Source organism: Pimephales promelas, chromosome 13 (assembly GCF_988280905.1).
Source record: "Pimephales promelas chromosome 13, fPimPro1.hap1.1, whole genome shotgun sequence".
In the NCBI taxonomy this organism is placed as follows: Eukaryota; Metazoa; Chordata; class Actinopteri; order Cypriniformes; family Leuciscidae; genus Pimephales; species Pimephales promelas.
Genome location: NC_142781.1, coordinates 2,966,277 through 2,992,260, shown reverse-complemented (window position 1 = coordinate 2,992,260; position 25,984 = coordinate 2,966,277). Strand labels below are relative to the sequence as shown.

General features: G+C 38.7%; 1 protein-coding gene across 1 annotated transcript; it reads left to right on the top strand.

The window, feature by feature from the left end:
• Positions 1-1,407: 1,407 nt before the first annotated feature.
• Positions 1,408-24,250, top strand: LOC120474299 (vesicular inhibitory amino acid transporter). Its single transcript, XM_039664459.2, has 3 exons — positions 1,408-1,752; positions 19,547-20,263; positions 23,568-24,250. The coding sequence occupies exons 1-3, from the start codon at positions 1,522-1,524 to the stop codon at positions 24,003-24,005; spliced, it is 1,386 nt and encodes a 461-aa protein (XP_039520393.2). The 5' UTR covers positions 1,408-1,521; the 3' UTR covers positions 24,006-24,250.
• The last annotated feature ends 1,734 nt before the right edge of the window (positions 24,251-25,984 follow it).

Genomic DNA, 25,984 nt, shown 5'->3' with positions numbered 1-25,984 from the left:
GGCATAGTTTTTATTATGTTATATGTTTTAGATATTAGCCTATACATTTAATTTTCTAGCCAAATAAAATTAAGCAGCCCTTTAAACTGTAGTACTGACAAAAATAATCCTTGTAAAAAAAAAAAAAAAGGTAAATCACTGGCAGCTGTGGTTGCCAGCATCATCCCAGCAAACAAATTTAGGTTCTGGGAACGTTAGTTTTTAGTTCCCAGGTTAAGGTTAAGGGAACGTTTCCGGAACATTCTCCTTACGTTATGAAAAATGGAACCTACATGGAACCTATAATGTTCATTATTTGGTTCCCCCAAAAAATAACCTCATGGGACCATTCGGGAATGTTAGGGGAACGTATAAGATACGGTGTGTTACTGTTTTTGAAATTAACAGCTAAATACCGTTTTGTCAGCTGATAAAACGGTATTAAGCTGTGAATTTCAAAAACAGTAACACACCGTGATGCTGGCAACCACAGCTGCTTGTTGTTTACCGTTTTTTTGTTTTTGTTTTTTTTAACAGGAGTATTGTTTACAGTGTAGGTAACAGCGGTAAAGTAAAGATATTTTACGTTGCCTTCCCCACTCTTTTTTTTTTTTTTTTGCATTGTTTTGGGTTGCAAAATAGTTTTAACGATTAAATGTGAAAATTCTAATTCTCATTCATTAAATATTGAATTTATGTATATACGAAAATGTAAAAATCATTAAATACTATTATAAATAACAAAGACCTAAAACAACACAACATGGATCGCTTTAATGATAATTGCATAACATTTATGCAGCTTTTTGAAGCTGAAAAGGTCCTTGTTATTGTATTGTAAAGAGTGAGCAAAACATAATCTTTTTTGTTCCACAGAAGAAAAATACCACATAAAGGTTTAGAACGATACGCATTGTTTGAACTAATGAACTAATTTTCAACAAGAGGGACAGCAACTAAATCCAATGAGTGCATATATATATTCATGCTGTGATGCATGCTGGGAAGGGAGCTCACAAACCCTTTACAAATCAGCACGATTCTTCCACATGAGCCTGTGTGTTCAGACTCGGTTAGGCTAGTTGGGACAGTGTCTGGAGGATAACTCACAGTCTCGGGACAGATCTTTTCCCATGCAGAAGAAGAATGAGAGTTTCTGGACTTTCTCTGCTCCCTCTAGTGTCGGACTCGCAGATTATTCACCAAAAGCACACAGTCCTCATTTGGACAAAACGGAAAGCATGACCTTTTCTAAACACACATCTTTAGGCTGTCAGTGATTATAATGTTTCAGGTCATCAGCCCGTCAGTCCTCCACACGCTTGTGTTGCTGTTGCCCAATTTAAAATGGATGCAAAGCCAGTTTCTCCTCACAGGCTCGATGGCCCGGATCTGGGTTATGCGCTCGCAGTGCTCAGACTGACATTCCTGATGGACGTCAGTCCAGTTTGGCGGGATGGAGACACTTCGTGTGAGGTTAAGGTGTGAAAGCCAAGCAGTTTTGCTCTCCAGTGCACTTGTTCCTCATTGAGTGGCTGAGCAATGTCCCATTTCCAGCTTTCGTGGATGAAGAGCCATGCGGAGGCTCTCTGGATGAAGCGCTTCCGTGCGGATGCTGAGGAGAACCGAGGATTGGTGGAGAGGGATGAGCTGGCTCAGACGTATGGAGACTCTCAGGCTTCCAGTCCAGACAACATGGAGGACGGCGCTCCCAGCACACGGACCAAAATCACTACATGGGAGGCGGGTTGGAACGTCACCAATGCCATACAGGTGAGCACACACAAACACACTCTGCATCACATGTCTGTGAGCATGTCATTGATACACTGCCCAGCAAAAAAAAAAAAAAAAAGTTGCTATTTGGATTTAAATAGGCAAATGCTTATGTCTATGATTGGATTATTATTGTTTCTTGCATGTTATAGTTTGGCATTAGTTCTTCTAACCCTAATTGATGGAGTGTGTAGCTTTGCACACTATTCCTGGCCATATTCCAGCATGACAATGTCAATACAAGATCTTGACCAAAATTATTTCAAGAGGTGCATACATTTTTGGTCAAGATCATTTATGGACAAAGCACTCTGTCCAAAAGACTTTCCCTGAGTTTAAGATCTGGACTCAATGATTCTTCATGCTCCTCACAACCACTCTTTCACAATCTGAACCGGATGAATCTAGACATTGTCCTCCTGAATATGGCCATGATGAGTCTTCCTACAGGGTTGTTTAAGAAATGAAAAGCTACACACGCCATCATTTTGGGTTAGAAGAACTGTTGCCAAACATATAAAATGCTAGACACATACAGTATAAGCAATGCAATAATGATCTAAACTCTTAGAAGAAAAGGTGGTAACACTTTACAATACGGGTGCATTAATAAGCATTAACTAATGCACAAATAATACTGAATTAATGTGTAACTAATGATTATTCATTAATGATTACCACATTAGGAACTAATTAAGAGTCTGTAGGTTTAATGTATTAGTTCACATATGAATTGTTATTAATTAAATATGTAATTGTGGATTAATTCCATAATAACTCATTTTTTTAACTAATAGTGTTAATTAATATGTTAATTACCAGAATGAGCCAAAGCCTTGTATTTCAACTTCCAGATAATATGACAGGTACACTAATATGCATTAATACATGATTAATTACTTCATTGTTACTGCAAATTCATGTGCAAATTACTACAATTACTAAATGACTAGTTAATAATGATGTGCCCCAACAAGTAAAGTCATAACATAATGATACCTTTGCAATTAAAGCAGACAACTGGAAGTTGAAGTGCATAGCTTTGACTAATTGTGGTAATTAACACATTCATTTACACTATTAGTCAATAAAATATGTTATTAAGGAATTAATACACAATGACACATTGAATAAATAGCAATTCATGTAATACTCAATCTTTTAATCATATAGACTCTTTATTAGTTGCTAATGCAGTAATCATTAATTAATGGTTTAGTTCTTCATTAGTTATACATTAACTCATGATTATCAGTGCATTAGTTAAGCATGAATTAATGTGTATTAGTGCACCCGTATTATAAAGTGTTACCGAAAAGGTTCTATATAGAACCTTAAAAGGTTCTATCAGCGCTACATATTTGGAACCCCTAAAAGGTTCTATACACTCTTAAAAAAAGGTTCCTCTGGGTTCTATATAGAACCCTGGGGTTCCATACTTGACCAATAGAACCTTTTACCAAAAAAAAAAATGGTTCTATATAGAACCATTTTGGAGTTCCATATATGAAGCGGGGGATGGAACCATTTCTGGTTCTAAATAGAACCATTTCTTTTAAGAGTGTACTGTATATAGACCCTTAAGTATCTGGGTGTTTTTTCGGGGGGCAGGTAGTGTATAAAGAGGTAGGAAAGGCCAAAAAATGCAATGATAAGTTCATAAGAAGGTAATGTACACACACCACAACACACCGAAAATGAATTACTCTTGGAGTGTCACGTATTTGCACATGCTGCCTGTGTTGTTTTAGCAGCCGATTCAGAAAATGAATTATGTAAATCGGACATCAGTGCCAAAATAAAAGAAGCTAGATTAATCTGAGCGTTGGGTTTGGAGGATGCAGCGGACCAACACGGTCTCGCGTACGCCCTGCCAGCACAAACACACTCACCGCAATCAGATCTGAATATAATAACTGCTCATAACACTCATACCCAACGCTGTCATCAATCATCAGCGGAAAACACTAATAAACATCAAGAGTCTGTTTGCCACCTGCTTCTTGTGCGCTGTAATAATGCAAAAATTGTATCTAAACATTTTAAAACAAGAATTTAGCAATTATCTAAGATCATAAGACTTATGAATTACGAATACGTTTTTTCATGAAGATGCAGGGTCTGAAGTGCTTCTCTCAGAAGTGTGAAACGAATTTATCCCGGAGTGTTTGGGAAGTGTTATGTTATGCTCCTAAATTAAAACGTTAAGTACACGATCATCAGCCAGTTTTCTCTCCTCAGATGCTGCATACGTAGAGTTATTGCACGACTGTTTGTGTGCGTTTGAATATGCCTTATTTACTTTATGGCTGCATAAATCCTTGTTTATGTGAATGACACCCCATTACCTCATCTGCTCGTTCCCATTCGAGGCTGAGGGTGATGTTTAGAGCTGCTAATGATCACGCTGCTCGTTACTGCTGCTTGAGCTTGTTTAATTCATCCTTCTGCTTTACTTTATAGCGTAATGTGCCTCTCCTTCCCTCTTCACCCATCTGTCTCACTCTCTGTGACTCTATCTTTCCTCCCACAAACCCTCGCTCTCTGGTGTCTACATAGGCAACCGTCTTCTAAGGCAGCATCCCAGTGAAGTTCCTCTCTGCTCCTCACGTTAAACACACGACCAATTTGTACGAATTCTTACGAGCGAGTAAAATGTGGCTGATTGGTATGATTGGTACGATTTCTCTAAACCCCAGTGATGGTTAGGTTTAGGGATCAGGGATAGGAATTGGGCAACTCATAAAATATGTATGATTTAGCAAAAACGTACGAGTGAGGTCATATGAATTTGTACGACCTTGTATGTAGGCTAATTGTGGCTCAGTGGTTCAGGTTGTCTACATACAAACCGGAAGGTTGGTGGTTCAAACCCCGGTTCCACCTGACCAAGTGTTGAGGTGTCCATGAGCAAGACACCTAACCCCAGGTGTGTGTGTGTGTGAGAGACACCTAACCCTAGCTGCTCCTGACGAGTGCTAAAGTGCTTTGGTGGTCATTGGGTCAGTGAAAGTGCTATATAAATGCAGTCTATCCCTCAATTTGTAAAATTCGTACGAAATGGTCTTGAGATCGGGTTGGTTGACTCCAGTAGAGTTTACCAGGAGGTCAAGGTTTAGCTGGTTATGCTCAGGTAACCCTTATGGTGCGTTCATACCGGATGCAAATAGCGCGTCAGGCGGGAATGATTTCAATGTTAAGTCAATGCAAAGACGCTGTTTGTGCATTCACGCGTTTGAGGCGAATTCGCGTCTGCCGCCCGAGTTGAAAAAACTGAACTTTGGCGTGAATTCGCGCCGTATTAGCCAATCAGGAGCCTAGCTGCTTGCTCACGTTGTGAAGGATCTGGATGCTTCAATAAATTATTTTATAATATGACTAAATGCCTGGTGTGGTTCTTATGCACAACAAAGCAAATATTTTATCACTTAAAACTTTATTTCTATATACGAGACTAGTGTTGTCACGGTACCAAAATTTCAGTATTCGGTACCGATACCAGTTAAAATTCACGGTTCTCGGTACCAATTTCGGTACCAAAGCTTAGTTTAAATTTACATATATTTAAGTGTTTATCACGGTTACAAGTATGGAAACTGTACATTTGTATTATAAACACTTTAGAAAAAGATTAGATAAAATGACCTAAAATAAACAATATTATACACTAACACATTTTTAAAGTTGTTTGTAAAGTTTTAATCCATTATTTATTTAATGCACAATGAATTAAGTGAACAAACATTAACAATCAGGTGTTTGTAATAAATAACATTTTCAAACATTAATTAATGTTGTAAAAATATATTGTTCACTCAATGCGTTGATAACCAAGTAATGTTTATGAATGGTATCTTTGTAGCATTACCATAAAACATGTTTTATTTGACTTGACTGTCCTTTTATTAATCTAAAACTGAATTCATATTTAATTTTAAAAAGGCTTTTTAAACCTGCTGAGTTATAAAGGCAAGAATACGCCTAGAACTGGCACTGACATTAAATGACAATACTAATACCATAGTACTCTGGTGTCGGGTAGATACTACTGTGCTCATGTACTCGTAAAACTACCCCGAAAGCACTTTAGAGGCCGTTCACATGTCGCGCGTGTTTTTTAATTATATTTTTGCGCGTGCTTATTCTTTCCAAAGCGCTTGCTCTCACGCGGCGTCTGTCGTTGCTATGCAACGCCAACGAGTTTTTATTAGGAGCGCGCTTGAATCACGCCTATATTTGAAATTGCGAATTTGCATGTAATCGGCCTCTTATGGCAACGTGACATTATTAGCCTAATCCAAAATATTTCCATATGTGGCTCTTTCCTCCTTTCGTTTCAACAAGTGGATTCAGAGAGAGAGCCATATCAGCGTTATGAAGAGGACGCAACTGTGCACGTTTCAGACATCGCGTCTAGAACAGAACTGGACGAACCTGGTATTCGGTACCTAGAAAAGCTGGTACCGTAACATTTTTTTTTTTTAGTACCGACTTGGTACCGAAGTACCGAGTTTTTTGACAACACTATACGAGACATGTTCATTTTATATTGAATGTTATTCATTCCATATCTAGATTATATGAAATAGTATTATGATGTAAAGGCAATCAACATACATGTGCATAAGTTCGTGTCTGGACGTGAGAGAGAGAAAAAATCACAGGATGGGTTAATAACTTTTGGAGGCCGGCTCTATTTATCATCAAAACAAAAACAAATGACAGATTTGGTGGATGAGGGCGAGGGTGATCCTCGCTCCGATGCGGGACAACAGGTCATCAAACTGGGCGCGGGACAGGCGGAAGTAGCGCTGACAGCGGCCGTCATCCAGCGCAGCAAATGGTGAAACTCGCCAAATGGTTCGCCTCCGAAGGGTCCGGAGGACACAAATACAGCGACGATGATCCCCACGCCGCTGTTCTGCTCTCCGGAGTAAATACAGAGCGGTGACTCTCTCGATGAATGCTCGGTCGACATAAAAACAATGGCCGCCAACAGATTTCGATTCTGACGCGCGTCACGCGCGTAAATTTCGCTTCAAACTTTTGTTTTTACAGTTCGCGCGTCAGTTTCACTCTTGACACGCGAATTAACACAAAGTGGTCAAGTGTCAAACTAGACGCGTCAGGCGCGAATTTGACGTGCTATCGATGAATGCTCGATCAACATAAACAAAGATGGCCGTCAACGGGTTTCGATTCTGAAACGCGTGACGCGCGTAAATTTCGCTTCAAACAACCCGGTCTCATCCCAAGACATCATATAACTGACGTTTTGGGACGTCTTTTGACCATACGTCAATATTCGCCTTTTTAGGGCCCCCTTAAACGTCGGTAGATGAGGTTATGGGATCCTAACTCTACCCCATACCTAAACCTAACCCTAAACCTAACCCGTCACCTAAGTGACGTTAAAGGTAAAGCGTCAGTTGTATGACGGCCCGGGATCGCCATCTACCGACGTTTAAGGGGGCCCTAAAAAGGCGGATATTGACGTATGGTCAAAATACGTCCCAAAACGTCAGTTATATGACTTTTTGGGATGAGACTGTGTTACTTCAAACTTTTGTTTTTATGCGCGTCAATTTCACTCTTGACGCGCGAATTAACACAAAGTGGTCAAGCGTCAAACTAGTTACTAGATGCCATGACCACATTTCCATTATTTAATGACTTATATTTTCACTTGCCTGCTGTCTTTGATGTCACAGCTCAGGATAGCTGACACTTATCACATGACACTTACGCCACAGGTGATTGGCTCAAAAAAAAAGGCCAGAATTGGGTGCCTATAAACAAAAGTCTGCATGGAGGTCACAAACTGTCCCTGATATTATGCATGGTGTTTTGTCCCTATCCAGTAAAGCGTGACTCCAGCCCACAGCAGATTTCATCTTTAAACAAGGGCTCAGACTTCATCAGAAAAAACCTGGACGGAGCTGATTGTGACAAACAGTAATGCTCAATCTATCAGATGTGCTGGCGACACTATGGTTAAGGTGAGGGGTTAGCATGGGTTAGCACTGTGACTGTCTGACATGACCCATGAAATCTTCAGAATCAGCTGTGCGGTGGAGTTTGCGCTTAACTGGTTTGGGCAAATAAATCTCATTGAGATTAATGGGAATGCTAACGGATACCCAGACAGCAAACTGACATTGAATCAACGTGGAAACGACGTCTCTCATGACATTGAAACAACGTTGATTTTGCTCATCGAATTAACGTTGAACCAACGTCAGACGCGGCATTCTTCAAAGCTAAATGAAAATCGAAAATTGGTTGGCTTTCATAACGTTGAAACAACGCGTTGATTTCAAGTTGATTTTCCGTTAGTTTTGAAAGAATGACGTGTCTGACGTTGGTTCAACGTTAATTCGATGAGCAAAACCATGTCAGATCAACGTTGTTTCGATGTCATGTTTCCACGTTGATTCAATGTCAGTTTGCTATCTGGGTAGCTCTCTCCAGGTGCCGTAGACCTCCCTGTGATTGTGTTGCTAAGCTAATAACCATTAAAGAACAACATTTTTTAAGAATAATTAATGAATGAAATACATTTTTTATTTGTTACTTTTGACCCCATCTGCCATCTTATTCACAGAGCTTGTCAAGTGCAACACAAGCAGAGTTTTGGCCAACACAGCCAACATTTGGTACAGCCGTCAGAAGTGTGTTTCCAAAGCTTGAGAGTGTTGTCCGGGTCGGCAGCTCACTAGAGTCTGGACTCCTCTTTCTCTCTTTCGCGCATGTGTGTGTGTGTGGATGATGAGCTGTCGTCTGTTCACAAGAGATACAGTCATTAGGACCCTGAGAGGAAATGAATGCAGTGTTGTATCTTTATTCATTGTGTCTAACACAAAGCAATTTACAAACAATTACAGTCAAGATAAAATATCTGTCACTTAGCGCCTCTTTAGAGTTGACTGTGACTTCATTAGTGGAGGGGTGTGTGAGAGGGTGTGATTTCATTACTCCCATCTGCTGTAAGTCTGTGACTGTGTGTTTCTCACAGCTGTGTGAGTGTGTTTGTAAAATCTCTCCTAGTCGTCTTTATATGCCTTTGACACTAGCGTCAACCCTGGATGTGCTCAGAGGTTGCTCTAATGGAGCTCTCCGTTATGGTTCGTTCAAGTATCAACTTGGCCTGTCGTTCATCACAGAATGATTTAGGAGTAGTCTGTGTGTGTTAGTCCTGTGATGGACGGGCCATCCTTCCAAGGAGTTTCCCTGCCTTCAGACTGAGAATCTGGGATAGACTCCAGCATCCCTGAGGACAAGTGGATGGATGGACTGACGTAGGAGAAGTAGCACATAAGAGCAACAATAAAACAAAACTGTGAATGTTGCTGGCCTCATTTGAGGAATCCTTCATGTCTGGAGGAAACACACTGCAGGAGGATGCACACGATCAAACTGAATGTTAGGTGTTTGATCCAACCTGATCTTGTGAGAAATGTTACGTCCCAGGTGTAGAGTTCGTCTAGGGTAAAGGAACAAAAGTACCCTCTGACTATTTAGGGAGTAAAACTACTTAAACTACCAAAAGTAAATAAATAAACAACAGAAATGTACACTAACTCCCTAACTAACTAAAAACAGGAGAAAAGATATTACAAAAAGAGGCCCCCACCTCCATTAAAGCTTTAGCGTAAGTTCTGTCAGGAAGACTCAATTGTATTACCTTCTCATCTAACCAATCGTGTTCTAATACTTGTGGTATAAAAGATCCCCAGACAGCAAACTAACATTGAATCAACGTGGAAACGACGTCTCTCATGACATTGAAACAACGTCGATTTTGCTCATCGAATTAACGTTGAACCAACGTCAGACGCGGCATTCTTCAAAGCTAAATGAAAATCGAAAATTCGTCTTCAGGCAGGATATGCAGACTCCGGACCCTCCGATTGCGAGCTATGGACGGGGCCTACGGCAAAGAACTTTATATCATAATACTTGCTGAGCTGTTAATACATTTATGCTTTGTTACAACATTTTGCCTCCCCCATCTTTCTGGTACAACTACAGCTTCCAGCGCGCTTGAGCTAACACAGTCTCATCCCAAGAAGTCATATAACTGACGTCTTGGGACATCTTTTGACCATACCTTTTTAGGGTACCCTTAAACGTCGGTTACATGACGATCTCGGGCCGTCATACAACTGACGCTTTACCTTTAACGTCGGTTAGGTGACGGGGTAGGTTTAGGTCTGGGGTAGGGTTAGGATCCGATAACGTCATCTAACCGACGTTTAAGGGTACCCTAAAAAGGCGGATGTTGATGTATGGTCACAAGACGTCCCAAGACGTCAGTTATATGACGTCTTGGGATGAGACTGTGCTGTTTGAGCATATGAAGGAAGAATTAACAATGAGAACTAATGGTAGACCTCTAGGCTACAATAGGCTTCAACTTAGTCAGAATATTACACAGTCTCAACTCTACACATTACCAAAGGGCAATAGTAAAAGGCAAGTGAGGGACACAGCACTCTGGAAGACAAGCTTCTGTTTGAATCTTCTTCTATTGTTTTTATTGGCGGTCGGCAAACAGCTTTTGGGTGCATTTCCGACTAAGGATCTATACAAACACCCAACTAATAAAAAAACTAGTGATGGCAATTTCAAAACACTGTTTCATAAAGCTTCGAAACCTTTACGAATCGCTTGATCCGAGTGTGTATCAAACTGCCAGAGTCACGTGATTTCAGTAAACAAGGCTTCGTCATGTCATAACTGTTTCGAAATGATGTTTTATGAACAAATTTCGGGAGGAGCACGTTCAGTTAATTAACACGAGTGGAGTGCACTCAGCAATCAATGATAAGGGGTGTGTGTATGTATATATATAGATTCAGCAATCTCACCTCACTCCATTGATAGTTTAGCAGCATCCCTTCACCGCCCCTTCTCCACACTTTATTCATACGGCATCCCTGGTAAATTAGTCTGATTCACTAAAGTGCTGGCTGCAAACAAACGTGCTACCTTGTTTTATTTTAAAGTTTTAATCCAGTTCTTCCTTATACTCAATTCAGTCGGAAAACTTATGTAGGGTTGGCGTTGTTGGTTAGATTTACAAAGTGGAACAGAGCAGTGACATACTGTATATAGCCTTCGTCTCAGCCATTGTTGAACTGCGTCGGAAGTGGACATGCACAAAGTTGACAAATCCCACCGATGAAACCCGGAAGCGTGATAATCCCCTATTATATGTAACTCTTAACATATTAAGAGGGATGGATGGCTGAGTAACGGGAGGGATGGCTGAGTAACGGAGGGATGGCTGAGTAACGCGAGAATTCACGCAGAGAGGGCGAGATTCACAATGGCGGCACGCGTTCATTGAGAGAACTGTCAACTACGAATAACCTAAGTTACTTGCAATAATTTGAATCTCATACCGGTCATCACGGGAACATATTACTTCTACACTGGATAAACTAACGGACTTAGAGAAATACATCGATAACTACTACAACCACTACAAAATGGACACCACAGCTCAACAAACTCAGAAACCACCCAAACGGAAGAAGACATCATCTACTGACACCAGTGATCTACAACAAAATACAGAAATTGAGGTCAGTGTACTCGCATCCATTAACAGCAAACTGGACTTACTGGTCACATTACACAACGAAATGAAAGAACTCCGATCAAGTCTGGAATTTGCATATACACACATTGAGAAGCTAGAACAGTCGAATACATCTCTCCAAATGAATGTGGAATCACTCAACAAACAGATGGATACAATCATAAAAGAAAACAAATTAATGAAAGAAACCATCCTGGACATTCAAACAAGAAGCATGCGCGATAACCTGATATTTTCTGGCATCACTGACAATTCTCCCGACGATCCCGAAGCAATGATCAGAGACTTCATGCAAACTCAACTCAAACTCCAACCGGACACTGTAAATCAAATAACCTTCCATAGAGTTCACCGTCTCGGAACACGTTCAAATAAATCACCTCGACCGATCATCGCTAAACTGGAACATTATAAACACAAAGAACTCATCAAAAGCAAAGGCAAAGAACTGAAAGGAACCAACTACGGACTGAATGATCAATTTCCACGCGAAATAAACAATCGGCGCAAAATTCTCTACCCCATCATGAAACAACACAGACAAAACAATAAACGTGCAAATATAATTGTGGACAAACTTTACATCGAAGGACAGCTCTACCGTGATTCCAAAATTACTCCGTGGCTATTTTAATTTACTAATTCCTAACATCGAACAAACTGTGACTGTCATATTATATGATATATTGATTCACCCTCTCTCTGTTCCTTAAACGTACACGAATCTTATTTCACCGATCTTTATGCTTTTGTTTATTCTGTCTCACTATGTCACACTGTATTTGTTTATATTCTCTACACGTTTATATGTATGGCCCACAATCTCAACGAATTTTTTTTTTTTTTTTTGACATTATCATCATCTCTCTCCAGACATTTAATAAGCAATCATGCAAACACTTAAAATAGTTTCGTGGAATGTACGTGGCTTCCGGACCCAGGCAAAAAGGACTAAAATAATTAGTCATCTGATGAAATTAAGGGCTGATATATCTTTTATACAGGAAACACACTTATCCAAACCAGAACTTGAAAATCTAACATTTAATCAATTTAACAACATATTCTCATCAACATACAATAGTAAACAACGTGGAGTCTCAATATTAATTAATAAAAATATCCCACTAACTCTTAACACATCTGTTATTGACCCAGAAGGGAGATTTGTCATCATCAATGTATCTATTAATCATATAACATATACACTAGCTAATATTTATGGACCAAACAATGATGACCCATCCTTTTTTCATAATTTTTTTTCACTATTGCCTGATACAAATAATATCATTATAGCTGGAGACTTCAACACTGTCCTAAACCCGCAAATAGACCGATCACATTCATCCAATTCCACAAGAATTTGGCAGTCTACTGAAACAATAAAACAATATATGACTACTTATGGACTTGGCGATAGTTGGAGAATGAATAACCCTTCACTTAGGAAATATAGCTATTTCTCTCCTTTTCACCAGTCCTTTTCCCGAATTGATTTCTCTCTCATCAGTAATTCACTAACCCAACATGTAATAGAAACTTCAATTCACCCAATCATAATCAGCGATCATGCTCCTATCTCTATCTCATTCAATATTCAGTCCTCTATTAAACGGCCCAACAGATGGCGCTTTAATACCTCACTACTTCGCGATTCCGACTTCGACAGTTTTATTAAGAAAGAGTGGGCTTTCTTCCTGGAAACGAATGACTCTCCTGAAATTTCACCATCATTATTATGGGAAACAGGCAAAGCTGTAATTACAGGGAAAATAATATCATATTCATCTTACAGGAAAAAACAACAACAAAAACTGGAAGATAATTTAGAACAGAGAATCAAACTCCTTACATATACATACTCTACCAACCCTAGTGAACAAATACAATGCGAACTAAACCGGCTTAAAGCTGAACTCGATAGCATCATAAACCAAAAAACACAGTTTATTATCCAGCAACTCAAATACAAACAATACCAACATTGTAACAAAATGGGCAAATATCTAGCAAATCAACTAAAGCGTAAACAAGAAAAAGCAATTATCCCATCCATATACAATGAATCGGATAGAATAACCCAAAACCCACAGGAAATTAATAATGTATTCAGAACTTTTTACCAAAAATTATACTCATCCAATCACAATCCAGATGAAACAGAAATAAAAAAATTTCTAAAAGAATTACCGCTACCATCAATGTCAAAAGAACAGGCAAGTTCATTAGACACACCTCTCACTCAAGCTGAACTCCATAAAGCATTAGACCAAATGCCAAATAATAAATCACCTGGACCTGATGGACTTCCTGCTGAATTCTATAGACACTTCTGGCCAATTCTATCTCCTTTATTCCTCAAAGTTGTTCAAGAGATTAAAACTACCTCGACAATACCAACACACATGAATACGGCAGTTATGACACTATTGCTAAAACCAAACAAAGACCCAATGCACCCGTCTAGTTACCGCCCTCTCTCATTAATAAACACAGATTTAAAAATCATTACCAAAGCATTAGCTACTAGAATAGAAACAGTTATCCCCATGTTAATTCACCATGACCAAACAGGCTTTATTAAACACAGGAATGCTTCAGATAATATGCGCAGATTATTTAACCTAATTAACCTTGCCCAACAACAACAAAAGCATACCAAAACTATAATTGTATCACTTGACGCCGAAAAAGCATTTGACAAAGTTAACTGGACATTTCTTTTTAACACTCTACACAGATTTGGTTTCGGAGAGTCATTCATCCACTGGATTAAAATATTATATACTTCACCTAGAGCCACAATAACAACAAATGGGATCACATCACAAAGTTTCACGCTTCACAGAGGAACCAGACAAGGATGCCCACTCTCTCCTTCTTTATTTGCTATATTTATAGAGCCACTTGCAGCAGCAATATACGACAAAATGATAATATCAAAGGAATACAAAACGTAAACACTCAACATAAGATCTGTCTTTATGCAGATGATTTATTGTTATGTTTACAAAACCCTTATAAGTCATTAAAAGAAACCTTTAAAATGATTAATACCTTCTCAAAATTTTCTGATTATACAATAAACTGGAATAAATCAACAATATTACCACTTTCTGAGGGTGCCTGGGATCCCACAACTCATGATTCATCTCTTCCACTCCACACTGGCAACATTACATACTTGGGTATCAACATTTCCTCCAGACTGTCAGAGTTGAACAATCTTAACTATATTCCACTTTTAAAAAAAATTGGAGATGAGCTAAAACGCTGGACTAACCTACCACTGTCACTTATCGGTCGCATTGCTACAATTAAAATGAAAATCTTACCACAAGTCAATTATCTATTCTCAATGCTTCCAACAACACCCTCCGAAAAATGGTTTAAATCACTTGATTCACTAACCTCTCATTTCTACTGGAAAAATAAAACACCTAAAATATCACTAGGAAAATTACAAAAAACAAAATCACAAGGCGGCCTAGAAGCTCCTAATTTTCTGTATTACTTTTTAGCAAATCAGCTACAATATCTATATAAGTGGATTCATAAAACTAAATATAATAATTCATGGATAGAACTAGAACAAAACCATTGTAAAGATACCTCAATTTCAGACCTTGTCTTTCTACCAAAATCAATTCAGAAAATGCCATATTTTAATAACATCACCATTGCATCAACTCTGACAGCCTGGTGGCAAGTAAACAAAATTAACAAATCCCCACTAACATCATGTAGACACACCCCCATCTGGTTCAACCCTGATTTTCAATTATGCAATAAACCAATACATTTTCCATCTTGGCGACAAAAGGGAATCACTCATCTCCATCACTTATTTGAAAACAACCAATTCATATTGTTTAAAACATTAGTCCAGAGGTATGGTCTTGGGGGAGAACAGTTTTTACAATATCAACAAATTAAATCCATAATAAAATCCAAGATTAACATAATTAATAACCCACTCCATCCCCCTCAGTTAATGGAAGATATAATGAAAATCACTAACACCAGCAAACTAATATCAAAACTACATAAATGCTTACTGAACAATGATACAACAATTATAATACCCAAAAACAAATGGGAAAAAGATTTAACCTTCTCCCCCAACACCGACCTCTGGAAAGAAATCTGTAACAACACATTTTCAATGACTAATAATGCTAACCTCCAGCTTATACAGTTCAAGATTATTCACAGGATTCATATCACCGAAAAGAAGATGTTTTTAATGGGCCTGAGGGACACAGACGTTTGTTCACAGTGCACACTGGGGAGCACAGATGATTATTTTCATGCCTTATGGACCTGTCAGTCAGTTCACTCATTCTGGATATCAGTGACCACAAAACTATCCGTTATCATGGGTTGTGAAATCCCTCTTTCTCCATCACTCTGCTTACTGAACAACTGCATTGAAGTTGATAATCTCCCAATCAATTACAAAAACCCACTCCTAATTTCTCTAACTATCGCCAAGAAAGTAATTTTGCAAAATTGGAAGTCCAAAAACCATATACACATCAATCACTGGACCAACCTTCTAATAGAATATATCACATTTGAAAAAATAACATATACTAACAAGAACATTATTTTTAAATTTCTTGATATCTGGAACCCATTCCTAACTCATCTTCATATACATCAGTAGCCTGGGACCGGACCAACGCACTTCCCCAATCACATGTTAATTAATAATAAAATATTATCTGTGTATTACTGTACAGCACTATAATAGATGCCCCTTATATATAGGTATGAATGTGTGTGTATATATGGATGTATTTGTATGTATGTGTACGTGTATATAAATGTTTGTATATGTGTATATGTATAATATTTGATAAGCTGTATACTTTTATAATCTGCATTTTATCACTATTTGCTATATATCTTTATAGGGTGGTGGTAGTATGGAAGATGAAATATATTATTATTATTATTATTATTATTATTATAGAATTATGAGCCCCCCATTTCTTTTCTCTCTATAAGTAACCAGTCAGAAAATACTACGTATAAATATTAGTAACATTATTTTCTATTTACTATTATTATTTATTTTTATGTAATTTTATTTTTATTTTTTTTTTTTTTTTTTAACTGGGTCGGGCGTCTGGCCCGGGTGCTGTTGGTGGGCGCGGCTAGCACGCCCTGTCAGTGATTGGACTAAATGGCCCTTCCCCTTCACTACCTCTAGCCAAACCCCTCCCATCAAGTAAAATAATTCTTTTTAAGTGATACCAGGGTTGGATGTGGTGTCTCTGGCTAGGGAGCTAACCAGTGTACGCCTCGGTCCAAACCATGGGACAAAAAAAAAAAAAAAAAAAAAAGGGGGGGGGGGACCAACCACCAATAACACTTGGCTGTGTCAGGTCACAAACAGACTAGGGGAGCTTGGTTTGGAGGTGCCTGTTGTGGTCCCCCGGTGGAAAAACTCAATGTAGCCCAGAAGTATAACGATGGGGGTTGGGTGTCACTGAAGGTGGTGGAGGGGAATCGTGTTATTGAATCGAGGGGAAACATCTGTGTCTCGGGGGCCTGTTGGTTGCGCTCACTGGCAGTTCTGGGTCAGCCCTCTGACCCAGAGTTTAGAGCAGATGTGCAATAAAAATAAAATTAAATGTATTCTTATTGTCATATTGCTATTGTCACTACTGTTGTAGATTGCTATAGCCTATATTACTATTATTGTCATTAATATTATCATTATAAATACTATCATTGATACTGCCACCACTAACACTAATACAGATACATATATATATATATATATATATATATATATATATATATGTGTGTATATATTTCTTTGTGTTCGTCAAAGTCTCTATCATATCCTCTACAACTATTCAGATACTACCGAATTGCATCACAGAAAGGATCTCGTGTGCCTACATATACCACTTTGTCGATAACTGTGTGGGGCTGTTGTGAGTTTTTCTGTTCTCTGTTGTTTTTTGTTTTTTTTTTTGTTGTTTTTTTGTTTTTTTTGTTTCCCCTTTCCTACTTCTGTATTGTAGATGTGTCTCACTGAATCTTACCTGGTATGTGTTACTGTTTTGTTAACCTGCAATAAAAAAATAAATAAATAAAAAAATAAAAAAAAAATATGTAACTCTTAAAACACTTCGAAATTTCAATGGTTCACCACTGGGGGCGATCATCTCTGTCAACTCATGAATCATGAGGAGTCACTGAGAACCAATCAACGAGTGTCTGTGGGTTTTACCTGATCTCTGATCAGTTTTATACATTTGTAGACATTTAGACAATGAATCATGGTAGTTAATAGTCTCTTATTCGCCTGTTAGCTGAGCCATTCATAGAGCAAACAAAACCAACCCTTTCAATTGATAAAATAACACGTAGACTCTTGATGATCTTATTAGATGATTAATTATTTGCATTTGAAAGATTTTACTTTAAATGAAAAAAATGCAATAGATGGGTAAAAGGTGCTTTATTGTTTAGCCCATGTTTTTGTTGCATTTACACCGTTCTGACCCCTTGGGGACACCGTAGAGACGGGTGTCGGATTGTTTTGAAACCTCTACAAAATACGGCACATTTGCTTCAAATGTTTCCGTGTTTCACGAAGCCTCGTTCTGCCCACCACTGTAAAAAGCTATAATTCTCAAATTCTACTAATTAATCTTGTTGATCCTACATGCTCTAGAAGGAGTTTCCAGCCCTTTCTTTAAAACTTCTCGATCTTTTTTGAAATCCCAGTGGAGACATGAGGGATTGTTTTAGGGTCTGACAACCAGGAGAATTCAGCAAGTCTCTAGTTAAAAGGCACATATCATGCAAAATCCACTTTTTTAGCCCTTAAATGCATTTTGTTGTATTGGAGTGTTTATAAGTACAGAAAAGATGAAATTATTCTCTTCAGCTGCTTCGTTTATATCTTTATATTCTGTTTTGGTCATATTTTTCAACCTGTTCAGATTTTTCTGTTCTCTATGACGTTTTTTGAGCAAGTGCGTCGCCGTATTTGCAGCGGAACTGCCAAATAAGGACATCGACTACCGGCCCAACACTTCGAGCAATCCGCCATTATTATTTCTCGCTCCGATTTTGTAGTCCGAGCTCAATGATGCAGAAGTTACGAGAGGGCAAGTCAAAATGTTCAGTTGTTGGATGTACGTTAGTGACCTGAAGTACTTCAAGGATTCCCACTTCAACAACCTCCGCCAGTATAAAGAAGGGTTTGCCGAGAGGTAAATTCCTTCTATCTTTGGAGAGACGACGAACAGAGCATTTCGAAAAGCTGTAAATATCGTTAATAAAAATAAAGTACTTTACTTTCTTAAAACACATGGTGGTCATGGTTTAGCAGTACCTTTGTCTTTCTTTGTTTTTGTTTTGAAGTAACGTTACACGTCTGCAGTATTATTGTTTTTGAGTTTCGTCAATGGTCATTTAGCTGCTGTGATTTCATATTATCAATACGGATTTTTTGTGGTAAGATCAGACCGTAGTCATTTATCTTGTCAGTGTGCTTGTTTTAACAAGAGAAATAGTCGACTTTCACTAATAACACAAAACAGTTAACGTTAACTCACATACCAATATATCCATATGAAGACGTTGTTCTGCAGGTTCGTCGTCGTCTTTTTCAACGCGCTCGCTCTGGCTCGAATATGTAAGGCTTGATGGACAAGTCTTCTGTTGTTGACTTTTTATTAACGTGTGAATAAAAATGTTCTTTGAAGCTATAGTACATAATCGTATATCTCTAATCAAACTACAATAATGGCCGAACGCGGGGAGTTGAACCGACCGTGAACTCATCGACCTGGAGAGCGGGCGGGGTGTGACGCATCTCCTTTTTATTTAAAGGGGCCGCTTTGAAACGGGTCGCTCACAGACGCACATCAGAAAAGGGGCTTGTGGAGCTATAATAATGAGGAATTCAGACCCAAGCATTGCAGTTATGCTTATATAGACCACAATGGTATGATTTATATGTAAAAATGAATGATTTAAAAGCATGATATGTACCCTTTAAAACTTCTCGATCTTTTTTGAAATCCCAGTGAAGATTTTTTTAGGGTCTGAGAACCAGGAGAATTCAGCAAGTCTCTAGTTAAACTCGTTGTCTAGATCATTGGAGTTGAATACTTGACCGAGACCTGATGTGTGCCTTTGCCTCCTCAGGGTGTGTTTGTGCTGGGACTGCCCTACGCTCTTCTGCAGAGCGGGTACGTTGGTCTGCTGCTGCTGGTGTTAGCCGCACTCATCTGTAGCTACACTGGAAAGATCCTGGTGTCCTGTCTGTACGAAGAGGACGAGACCGGCCACTCGGTCCGCGTCAGACACACCTACGAGGACGTCGCTAAAGCCTGCTGCAGACACGTCTGCCCTTACATCGGGGGTAAGGTGGTGAACGCCGCACAGGTAGTGGAACTGGTGATGACCTGCATCCTATACTTGGTGGTCAGTAGCAATCTGATGTGTCACAGCCTGTTTTTCCTGCCTCTGACCCCGGTGACCTGCTCCGCCATCACCTTCCTCATCCTCGTGCCCTGCATGCTGATCCACGACCTGAGAGTGGTGTCGCGCCTCAGCCTCTTCTGCTCGCTGGCTCAGTTCCTCATCACCTTCATTGTGATCGGCTACTGCCTCCGTCAGTCGCCGCAGTGGGCCAGTAGGAGACTGAGCGCTGTGACGGTGGACTTTGATGGCTTCCAGGTGGCGGTGGGGGTGATTATCTTTAGCTACACATCCCAGATCTATCTGCCTACGTTGGAGGAGAGCATGACGGACAGGTTAGACTTCGACAGCATGATGAACTGGACTCACGCTCTGGCCTGTGTACTGAAGACAGCGTTCTCCGTGATGGCCTTCCTCACATGGGGAGAGGAAACCAAAGAGGTGCACTGATCCCACACCACTGTAGTTGCAGGTTGCACTTATAATTACCATCAATGTAATGTAGCTGGGTCTAAAAAGTCTTTATTACCCAGCAGCATAGGGGATTTTTTTGCATGCTGGGACCAGGTTGCTGGTGGACCTGCTACAGTTTCGCTTGAGGAGAGCAGGTCCACCAGCAAGACCAGCACTATTCCAGTTCTAAATAGCGTAAACCAGCATGGAATAACATGAAGTTCATGTTGGATTTTAATGGATTTTTCAGCAGGAAACTAATCATAATCACGCTTGTCAAGTGTCCAGGTCCAAGCCGAATAAAAACACTATCTCAACAGCCACTGTTGAACACTCACTTTTTGACTAAAAATGGCTTAAATTTGGTTGTTACACAGCAAAATCCCCTGTGTTTAATGAACACTGGTCAGTGTACATATGTGTCCACATTGAAGCAGTTTTGGAGTGATGATTATTTATTAATAGTGACACACTGAAGGAAAGAGGAACAAATATTTGAAGTCACCATTATGGTGATCAGTGTTTCCTGTAGTTGGGCTTATGACTCCTGTTTATTTTGTTAGTTTATCTCTGGCTCCTTTAATAGTTCATTTATCGTGTAAAAGATGATGTTGACTCTCTCACTGAAGAGTCTGAAGTCGAATCACTCATCAAAAGTGTATTTTGTTATTAATGTTTGGTTTTTTTTAATTGTGCAACTGGCCATGTAATACTATTGTGAAAATCAGACTTTCTGAAAAACTAATAAATCCCAGCTAACAGAGTTTTGTTATAAGAACGTTCTCCAAATATTCAGTGTTGGTTCTGAGAACGTTTTCTTCGTTTTCTTGACGTTAGAGGAACGTGTTTTAAAGGTATAATGTTCCTCAAACACTTTTGCAACTTAATTTCGATTTCTAGGAACGTTGATTTGTCACCTTTCAAGAACATAAAAATGTCCAGTTTCCTTAATGTTACTAGAATGTTATTTAAAGGTTAGTGTGATGTTCATGAAATATTCTTTCAATCATCTTTCGAAAAGAGTAATAAGAACTACAACTTTCTTCAGAAACAGTCTTAGATGAACTGAAGATAAAAAGACATGAACTCTCTCAAGATCTGATTAAACAACTCCACAAACAGCATTACCAGCTTCACTTATCACTAACCTGACTGACTTTATTTCTGTCACAAGTTCTTATTGAGAATTAACAGAGGTTTACATGTGGATGTCTTATTAAAAATTGTTTTGTTTGAGGTCACCATTATGAAGATCAGTGTGTGCTCTAGTTGGGCTCTTGACACTTGACTTTCATTAAGTATAGCCTATGTTTTATCAGCAATTCCAGGTAACATGTCTGCTAAAGCAAGCACTGATCACCATAATGATGACCTCAAACAAAACATTTTCAGTAAAACATCAACATCTAAATCTCTGTTAATTCTCAAAAAGAACTTCAGTCAGGTTAGTGATAAGTGAAGCTGGTAATGCTGTTTGTGGAGTTGTTTAATCAGATCTTGAGAGAGTTCATGTCTTTTATCTTCAGTTCACCTAAGGCTGTTTCTGAAGAAAGTTGTAGTTTGTGTTCCTATTACTCTTTCGAAAGATGATTCACACTAACCTTTAAATAACATTCTAGTAACGTTAAGGAAACTGGACATTTTTATGTTCTTGGAATGTGACAAATGAACGTTCCTAGAATGTTCCTAGAGTTGTTAGTAAAAATTAAGTTGAAAGAATGTTTCAGGAACATAATACATTTTAATGGACATTTTAATGTTTCCATAACCAAAACTGATACGTTTGGAAAACGTTCTAAAAACAAAAATGTGTTAACTGGGAAGCCAGCCTGGGCCAACATGGCACTCACTACGTAGAGCAGGAGTGTCCAATCCTGCTCCTGGATTTAAGGGACCCTGGTGTGTAGAGTACTTTGGGACACAATTTATCACATTAATGGATAGTAGCTAACAACAGCTTAGTTCATCTAATGTTTTATACAACTTTCTCATTTATTTTTATTTTAGTGCAAGTTTGTGTTATATTCAAGAGATAGTTCACCCTATTATAGATTAAAATAATTTACTTAACATTTTGAGGTTCAGAACCCATATCACATTGGAGTTGGTCCAACACTATCTCACGACCAATTCGTACGAATTCGACGCATGATTAAAAAGTGGCTAATTCGTACTAATTCGTACGATTTGTCTAAACCCACGTGATGGTTAGGTTTAGGGGCGGGGTAAGGGGTAGGTCATTCGTACGAATTCATACGAATTGGCCAATTCGTAAAATATGTACGATTTAGCAAAATCATATTAATTCGTACGAGTGAGGTCGTATGAATTGTTACGAATTAGCCACTTTTAATCATTCGTCGAATTAGTACGACTTGGTCGTGAGATCGGGTTGGTTGGTCCCAGGGATTTATGTGTCAAATAATGAACACTTTCCAAGGATAGGTTCAGGGGTGCGATTTAGATACAAGGTTAACCCTGGGAACATTAGACCACTTCCAACACAAAAGGATGTGTTTAGCAGAATATCCAAGCTGCTTTTTCTAAATCATGGAAGGTTATGGTGGCCACGGCCGTGCTTGGCACCTGTCCACTGTCATTTCTATCCAGGTAAATAATGACTTAAAGGAGTAGTTCACTTTAAAAAAAAAAACTTTTGCTGATAATTTACTCACCCCCATGTCATCCAAGATGTCCATGTCATTCTTTCTTCAGTCGAAAAGAAATTAAGGATTTTGATGAAAACATTCCAGGATTTTTCTCCATATAATGGACTTCAAGGTCCAAATGAGAGTTTCAGTGCAAACTGTTCAAAGGGCTTTAAACGATTCCAGACGATGAATAAGGGTCTTATCAAGGACCCTTCGAGTCATGACTTGAAAAAAGATTTGTTAATTTTGATGAACGAGTTCGAACAGGAGAGTCACGAACGTGCATCACAGAACAGAGCAAGGCGAGCATTTGAGCTTATAAAACTTAAACTTTGTTATTTATTTATTAAATGAGCGATCGTTTCGCTTAATAAGACCCTTATTCATCGTCTGGAATCGTTTAAAGCCCTTTGAAGTTGCACTGAACTCATTTGGACCTTGAACCGTTTGGTCCCCAATGAAGTAAAAAAAAATCCTGGAATGTTTTCATCAAAAACCTTAATTTCTTTTCGACTGAAGAAAGAAAGACGTGGACATCTTGGATGACATGGGGGTGAGTAAATTATCAGCAAAAGTTTTTTTCAAAAGTGAACTACTCCTTTAAAGTAGACTTAAATATATCTATTTTTTTATTATTTTAGGTGATAACAGATAACCTGCCCACAGCTTTGCGTACGGGGGTGAACCTGTGTCTGTTGGCGAAGGCTCTCCTCTCGTACCCTCTGCCGTTCTACGCCGCGGCAGAGATACTGCAGACCGGCGTCCTGAAGCTGGACTCATCCGCAGACGGGGCCGAGCGGTGGACGCTGCTCCTGCGTGGCTCTCTCCTCCTCCTCACGCTCCTCATGGCGCTGTACGTGCCTCATTTCTCTCTCCTCATGGGCCTGACGGGCAGCGTGACCGGGGCGGCCATGACGCTTCTGCTCCCCGCCCTGTTCCACCTGCAGCTCAAGTGGACTCAGCTGGACATGAGCCGCAGAGCTGTGGACATACTCATATTACTCCTGGGCTGCTTCTGCAGCGTCTCAGGGGTGATATGCTCCATCAAAGGAATGGTCACAGCCTTCGAGGACAAATAGATTACAAATATGTAGTTACGTTTGCTCTGGTTGGTGGTGTCTGGTTGTTAATAAAGTCAAACGGAGCCGTGTCTGGAGGTTAATGAGCCTGCTTTGCTTCCTTCCACAAATCTGACTGTGAAATGTTATCTAGCATCGAGTGCTGTTGTCATAATTCACCATGTTCATTGCTCAGGCACTTACCAGGCCAATCATGCATGAAAAGCACATGAGATAGTGTGTTTATTATTCCCTCGTTGTCTCTGGAGTGCAGTAAACAACTTTTGACAGTCAGTTAACTTTATGTAAAAAAAAAATCATAAACATTCTGCTTGCAACTAATAGGCTATTAAATTATGAACAGCAATTTTTTTATAACTGCATTAGTTTGTGTGTTTCTCTCTCTGCGTTTATGAGAATATCACTATTAAATTAGATCAAGGTCAATCAGTCAGATCAAGGGCCCTATTTTAAGGATCTAAGCTCATGGTACACTACAATAGGTCGTGTCCGAATCCACTTTTGCTAGTTTAATGACGGGAAAAATGGCGTTCCCGGCGCATGGTCTAAAAGGGTTGTCCCTATTCTCTTAAAGGTGTAGTTCACTTTTCAAAAAACTTTTGCTGATAATTTACTCGCCCCCATGTCATCCAAGATGTCCATGTCTTTCTTTCTTCAGTCGAAAAGAAATTAAGGTTTTTGATGAAAACATTCCAGGATTTTTCTCCATATAATGGACTTCAATGGGGACCAAACGGTTCAAGATCCAGTGCAAACTGTTCAAAGGGCTTTAAACGATTCCAGGCGATGAATAAGGGTCTGATCAAGCGAAACAAACGCTCATTTAATAAATAAATAACAAAGTTTAAGTTTTATAAGCTCAAATGCTCACCTTGCTCTGTTCTGTGATGCGCGTTCGTGACTCTCCTGTTCGAACTCGTTCATCAAACTGAACAAATCTTTTTCCAAGTCATTTGGTTCATTCAACGAACGAATTGACTTGGAAAAAGATTTGTTCATTTTGATGAACGAGTTCGAAGTTCTTTTCTTGTAAAAAGAAAAACACATTATATAGAGAATTTATAAAACAAAGAACGAGAGAGGCTGAAAACAAATATACAAAATATAAAAATAAGTTAAACAACATCTTGCGTATGTAGAAAAAAATATTATAGTAAATTGTTGAATAAAAATAAAATAATTTTAAAGGAATATGGGACATATTAAACAGCATAATTACAAATAGTTCTGGGCAACAAAGTTATCCTCATTATTTTATTGATAACAATACTATAAAGGACAATATGGGTGATGTGGTTAATAGCTTTAATAAGTTTTTTTTGAGTGTTGGACCAAATTTGGCAGATGAAATTCTAGATTCATTGTTATCTGAAGATTGTGGTGAGAACTTAATAGATAGGAATCCCAACTCAATGTTTCTTACAGATGTGGAAGAAAAAAGAAATAATAGACATTGCAAACAATTTTAAATATAAAACATCTTCTGATTGTTGATATGAAAATTGTGAAAAGGGTAATTGAGGGGATTTCTAAACCAATAACATATATCATTAATCTGTCATTTCACACTGGTAAATTCCCAAATAAAATGAAAAGGGCGAAAGTTGTTCCATTGTACAAAACTGGGGATAGACACAAGTTCCCAAATTAAAGGCCTATTTCTTTATTACCACAATTTTCCAAAATTCTAGAAAAACTATTTTTCCAATTAGATTAGACAAATTCTTAGATAAACATGAAATACTTTCTGACAATCAATATGGATTTAGATCAAATAGTTCAACATCACTGGCATTAATTGATTCAATTGAGGAAATCACAAATGCTTTAGAACACAAACAGTACACAGTTAAAAAAGCTTTTAACACAATCAATCATGATGTATTAATTAATAAATTGGAACGGTATGGGATCAGGGGTGTAGTATTGCACTGGGTGAAAAGTTATTTAAGAGATGAAAAACAATTTGTGAAGTTACT